This window comes from Salvelinus namaycush, chromosome 4 (assembly GCF_016432855.1).
Source record: "Salvelinus namaycush isolate Seneca chromosome 4, SaNama_1.0, whole genome shotgun sequence".
NCBI classification, from domain to species: Eukaryota; Metazoa; Chordata; class Actinopteri; order Salmoniformes; family Salmonidae; genus Salvelinus; species Salvelinus namaycush.
The window spans coordinates 5,604,039-5,610,143 of record NC_052310.1 but is presented as its reverse complement, the minus strand read 5'-3'; the positions used below and the strand labels follow the sequence as shown (position 1 = coordinate 5,610,143).

General features: G+C 41.5%; 1 protein-coding gene across 3 annotated transcripts in view; it reads left to right on the top strand.

Moving 5' to 3' along the window:
- Positions 1-782: 782 nt before the first annotated feature.
- Positions 783-6,105, top strand: part of LOC120045414 (protein shisa-6-like) — a 124,143-nt gene continuing 118,820 nt past the window's right edge. For all 3 annotated transcript variants that reach the window (XM_038990295.1, XM_038990294.1, XM_038990293.1), the window contains exons 1-2: positions 783-1,315; positions 4,754-4,914. In XM_038990295.1, the coding sequence (XP_038846223.1) occupies positions 783-1,315; positions 4,754-4,914 (694 nt within the window). The remainder of the gene's footprint in view (positions 1,316-4,753; positions 4,915-6,105) is intronic.

The window sequence follows — 6,105 nt, the reverse complement described above, 5'->3', positions numbered from 1 at the left end:
TGCTTCTACTCTATTCGAATTTTATTCAAAAACTTTAATGCATTTGGAAAGTTCCAGTTGCAATGGAATGTCTGTACATCGAAAGGGGTTTAAACAAGCGCGTCTTGACTGCATGCAGCCGTTATGACAAGCCCAGAATCCCTGAATGTCAAACATTTCACGAAAAGGATGTGACAAAAATACCGCCGTTCAGAATAAATTATTGTGGTTTCCATCGCGTGGATAAATTGTTGGCTTTGATTAGACTTACCGCACTCCCCTTGACGTGCGGATAATGGCTTATGAAGCGTTTTGTTTGTTTCCTCTATAGCGCAACTTTCACCACAACAAGAAGATGTGAACACAAGCCCTGCCATGTAAAGACGACTCGTCTCAAGGCGCCCCACATAAATCAGTACCTTAGACAGCGACACCCGGCCGTTTTCAGCATCTCCAACCCGGCGGAAAGCACACAGTCCACTGCACTCGACTGTCCTACCAGAGCGCAACCAAGGCATGCAGTTCCGTGAATGACGATTCTCTCTATCAGAGCGCAATGGGTTTCAGAAGCGCTGCTATTAATGATATACTTAACTAATTGCGTCTTCGATACTGATGCTATTCATTCTTCTAGCCAGTATGGTAACAGTATCGATCGTGAGAGGACCAACGCGAGTGGCAGGTGACGAGGGTTGTAACAGCCTTGTTGGACTGAGAGCCTGAGAGCCTGAGAGCACTTCACTACCAAGTCAGAGAAGATCACAAGCGTCGCGTCGGAAGTGAATTGACAAGTTAGACACACCATGGGGATAAGGCACCTTTTGCTGCTCCTCATATACCTGGACCCCCTGAGCGTTCTCTGCGCCGGGACAGGAGGCAAAAAGATGAAACCCGTGACCAAGCGGACCCCCAAGGCGAAAGACACCAACATCACCGCGGTGATCCCCACCGCTGCGCCGCAGAAGAACACGACCAAGGACTACGATACGTGCACTGGTTACTACGACGTGAGCGGACAATTTGACAGAGAGTTTGCGTGTAACAACACGGTTCACCGCTACTGCTGCGGGTCCTGCTTCCTGCGGTTCTGCTGCCAGGAAAAAGAAAAACGAGTGGATCAGTCAAGCTGTAAAAACTACAACAAGCCGGACTGGGTGAAAACGCCCCCCCCGTCGCCAGCCTCGACGGGACAGCCTTTTGACCCGAGTATGGACCAGACGAACACTGCGGTGTACATCACCTGTGGGATCATAGCTTTTATTTTAGTGGTGGGAGTTTCGGCAAAAGTTGCCTATGACAAAGCCACAGAGCCTCCTCAGGAAATGAATATCCATAGGTAAGTCAGAATGAATGACTTAATAAATGAACGAATGAATGAATGAATGAATGAATGAATGAACGAATTAATATACATGTCTGCTTGGGTGCAAATCCCCGTTTTATATGAAACATGATGAAACATGATCTGGTCTTTTATGTATTTTATGTCCCTTGAACTAAGAAGACTAGTTGCACCTTGAAAATAATTGTTATGACATTAATGGGTCAGAGGTCAGAGTTCATTGGAACATGGTCACATGAGATTGAGTACATCTTTGACTTCCATTTTACATAATGTACTGTGAGGTGTCCCGTGTGTCTTCCTGGTACAGTAGGCTACAGATAAAGATTTTTCTATATGAAAAAACACTTGACTTTTAACCAGGTTGATGCTATGTCCTGCTTTATACAAATAATTTGATCACCCACTACCAGAATGCTATTAAATCTGGTACACTAGGCTAGTTTACACACACAATAAATGATGTATATCGTTACAAACCAAAGAACCCCTATCTGTACTATTTAGAACCATCATGTGTGTGTGTAAACCAGCCTAGTGTACCAGATTTAATGGCATTCTGGCATTTACTCTCAATTCCGTATAATCCAATGAAATATAATAAAAACAAATGCATGTACCATTTGGTGCTATATAGAACCTTTTTAGGAAGGTTCTATAAAGAACCCTGCTCATAAGGTTCTGAATGGAACTGGTATGGTGCTATAAAGAACACTTTCCTAAGGTTCTATGAAGAACCATTAATTCTATATAGCACCAAAAAAGGGTTCCGCTATGGTTACAACCCTTTTTGGGGCTATATAGAATGTTTTTTTTATGGTTCTTTATAGAACCATCATGGAAAAATGGTTCTCAATCTGAAAGGTTCTTTGTAGATCATTTCGTGGAACCATACATGGTTATTTATTCTGTTAAGACATATTATACTGTTAAACTTCCATAGGTGTTACTGTGTTAATTAACATTTTAAGTGAGCTGCCTCTGGAACAGCTGGGGGTCCCCAAGAAAATAAATACTGAGTGATTTAATCAAACGTTCTCAATTGATGCAAAACATTGTTGCTAGATATAGTCATATATAACACAACTGATTAGATACACTGGAATGAGACTCTCATTCACGGTTGCACAAAAAAAGCTATGCGCGAACCACACCCCAAAATATTCTAATGAGTCTCCTCCCCTACATTTTAATTATCACTAAAAGAGCAAAGAATCCTTTTGTGAACTGTAAAGAACCATTGAAGGGCTCAAAGGGTTATTTGAATCATTATGGTTCCACATAGAACCATTAGCCTTCCCAAAGAACCCTTGAGGAACCATTTTTTTTTGTACACATGAAAGACCAAAGTAATTGCAGAGGTGTTCAAAGGGAAATATTTACATGATTTGGGAAAGCTTGCATATCAGTTGTGTGGTGAAGGACTGATCCTACTGATGTATATTTTATGTATTTTTTTGTTGTTGTATGTTTCACTGCAGGTGTTGTGACAAATCTAGTTTCTGCATCATAACATGAAGCCGATGTAATACTATGGAGAGCACTGACAGTGCATCATCGCTTCAAATACAAACAGATAAATCCAGACGCACAACAATGTCTATACACATTTCCCTCGTAAAATACTCATAAAATGTCAAGGCCTTTGCTAAGTTAAAACAAACCATATTGTCATAGACCATAAAATAGAAAATACAACCTCTAATCCAACCCCTCTCACCCTGACCTAACTCTAGTCCCATAGCACCTATCATACCAACACGTTCTCTGTGGTGGTGGTGGTGGTGGTGGTGGTGATGGTGGTGTGCATTCTCAGACTGCAGTGGTGAACTGACATGGGTTAAACAGGGCTATGTTGGAGTCTTCCACAAAGTAGCGGTCTGCAGTTATGTGTTTTCTCAGTTGTTTCCCGTCTCTCTCTGGGGCTTTGCCACCTTTACGTTTAACCACAGACTAGTGGACAACACATGATGCTGGAGAGCACACATCAATGAGTAACCGCTGATACACATTGTAGTCTCCCGCTATGAAGCATGGTCCTTTTATACATGCGTGGCGCAACACTGGAGTAATCTAGAGACATACAATAATGTGTGACGCACAGGCGGCCGGTGGCACCTTAATTGGGGAGGACGGGCTTATAGTAATGGCTGGAACGATATCAACGGAATGGTATCAAACACATGGTTTCCATGCGTTTAATACCGTTCCATCCACTCCACTATTGTGAGTCGTTCTCCCCTCAGCAGCCTCCTGTTGTATAACATTAAGGTTAAAGTATCATTGTAGTTGCCTGACACGTCTGCACCACAGCAAATCCAATGATAAATACATAACTGCAAAACTCAGATGTGAAATAAATAAAAACAGGGACAATATTTATAGAACAGAAGAGGTTACGCTGTACATATATTTGTCATGCACAAGGCTTTGAGCAATCGCAGCAATGCAAACATCATTTGATTTCCTCCTCTTCAAAAAGCTCAGCCAGAAAAAAAAAACGATTTGTGTTATTTTCTGTCATGATGCTGTTGAGTTTTTCCGTTCCCTCTCTCCCCTCTCCTTCTCACCCTCGAGGGTGCCATACCTCCGTATGCACCTGGTGTCGGCCTAAAAAACACTCCAATTCAACCCAATTATAACGGCTTCTCATAAACACAACTATGCTTCTGTTTCTGTTGTTAGTATATTTGTTATCGTCACTGTTTTGTTAATAGAGTGGATGTCCACGCCCCCACGGACATCTAATTAGCATAATAACAAAACCCCATAGAATCTGTCCGTTTAAGTGAGACGTATCTAGCTTGGGCTTGCGTCCTCAATCCACAGCATCTGCCGATGCCGGTCTTCCGCATCTGCGGTGAAAGGTGGCAGAGCTACAGTGGTATTTGTCAGACCGGGAGACATGCCGAAAATGTAGTGCCGAAAAAGGGGTTGAATATGGGTAAAATAAATATAAAAATGATTTGCTTATCTATCTTTTATCTCTCAGATATAAGACAGACACTTCAAAATGTACTTCCTTTTGTTTTATTTTTGGACTGTCTGTTCTGCCATATATGAATATGTTATTCAGTGTGTTTCTATGGGGTAATAGCAGTAATACCAAATTCAATATTTCATCAAATATATATATATTTTTTAAACAAATTATACTTACAGGGGTTCCTAATATTCCAAATCAAATAGCTAAATGATCCTTCTTATGACCTTCTTGTATGTTAGCACAGTAGAATCCCATCCCCGGGCCGTTATACCTCAGGGGGTTAATAACGGTTCTCTATGACCATTCAGTGCCAAGAAAAAATGTACTCTCACTCACCTTGGAGTGTATTGTAAATGCTTGGAGAAGTGAGCTAAATAGACGTATCAGTGACTTTTGGTGCACAAACTTTTATCAAAATCTGCCATTTCTTCCCTCTGTGTCCACAGGGCCCTTGCAGACATCCTGAGGCAACAGGGACCCATTCCCATATCTCAATATGACTGTGAGAACTTTTCAGCCATGAACGGCTCTCCCAAAGACAACACTCCTCAACAAACCTCCTCCAAGAACCACTACACCCCTGTCCACCAGTCCAAGTCCAACCATGGTACGTGACCTTTATAGTATGGTTCATATATTCTACTGTTTTTGGTACATATCTTCAAAGACAAATTGGTGAAGTATTATGGGCAAACGGGGTGAAGTGTGTGAATGTGTTGGTGCACAATCATTATGTTTCCAGTAGCGCTGCGTGGGTAAAATCACTGGGAAAGCCAAGCCAGAATTATTTTTGCCATATTGCAACCTATGTGTTGTGATAATTGCGTTGTTTGCTCTATAACCTGTTAGTTCATATGCCTTGCCACCGTGATATATAGGCCCAAGGCCGAGACAATAAGAAGACACAGTGGCAAATAAATTCAACCACACCTTTGTTTCATCACACAACCAGAGAGCGACCTCTGTCCGGTGAAGTCCACAAAGCATATTGCATGTTACAAACAGTTACATTACCTACAGCATGTTCAAGCAAGTTAATGTTTCTGACGTTTTCTGACTACGAAACAACATTTGATTTAGAACCACAGAGAGTTACCACAAGTCGCAAAGGAAACAGGAGCTGCCTCCACTATTCCAGCACCATTTCAACTACAACATCATCAAATCACCTCTGCTTATTCTAATACAGTGACAACTAAAAGATTCCCAAAACAATTTAGTCCAATCAACGTAAACTAAATATCATATGACTGTCCATGGTACTAATTTCTGTGTGTGTGTGTGCTTGCAAGAAAAAACACTTATTGACTCACCCTACTTCTAGAGAAACGCCAATGCCATTCTCCTCTCTTTCATGTTGCCGAAATGGTCTATCACTCTGTCATACAGTACACGCTTTTAGTTGTTGTTGTCCAAGGCTACCTGGCTAAAATGCTTGCTCTCTAGCCTAACTTCCTTTCATGGGCAACAATTAGCCAGCTAGTTAACATTAGCCTACTTCCATCAGGCCAGGGGCATAATGTATAAATTAATGATTGGATCGGATTCGCCATTATAATCATTGGCCAGTACGAAGAGTTAAGTAAAACCACAAGTCCAAATCCCTATTCATCTATGGCTAATTTAGGAAATATATCATTTTAGTTAGCTCGCAAGCCTTTGGAGGACAACACAACGAGATGCAACAATTACATTTATATCTGTCAACAATGACGTTTGGCTTTTGATATGATGTGATAGGTGTGAAGCCAAATCCAAACTGGATTCCCTTGATACTTTCTTTTGGTGCGCCAGGATC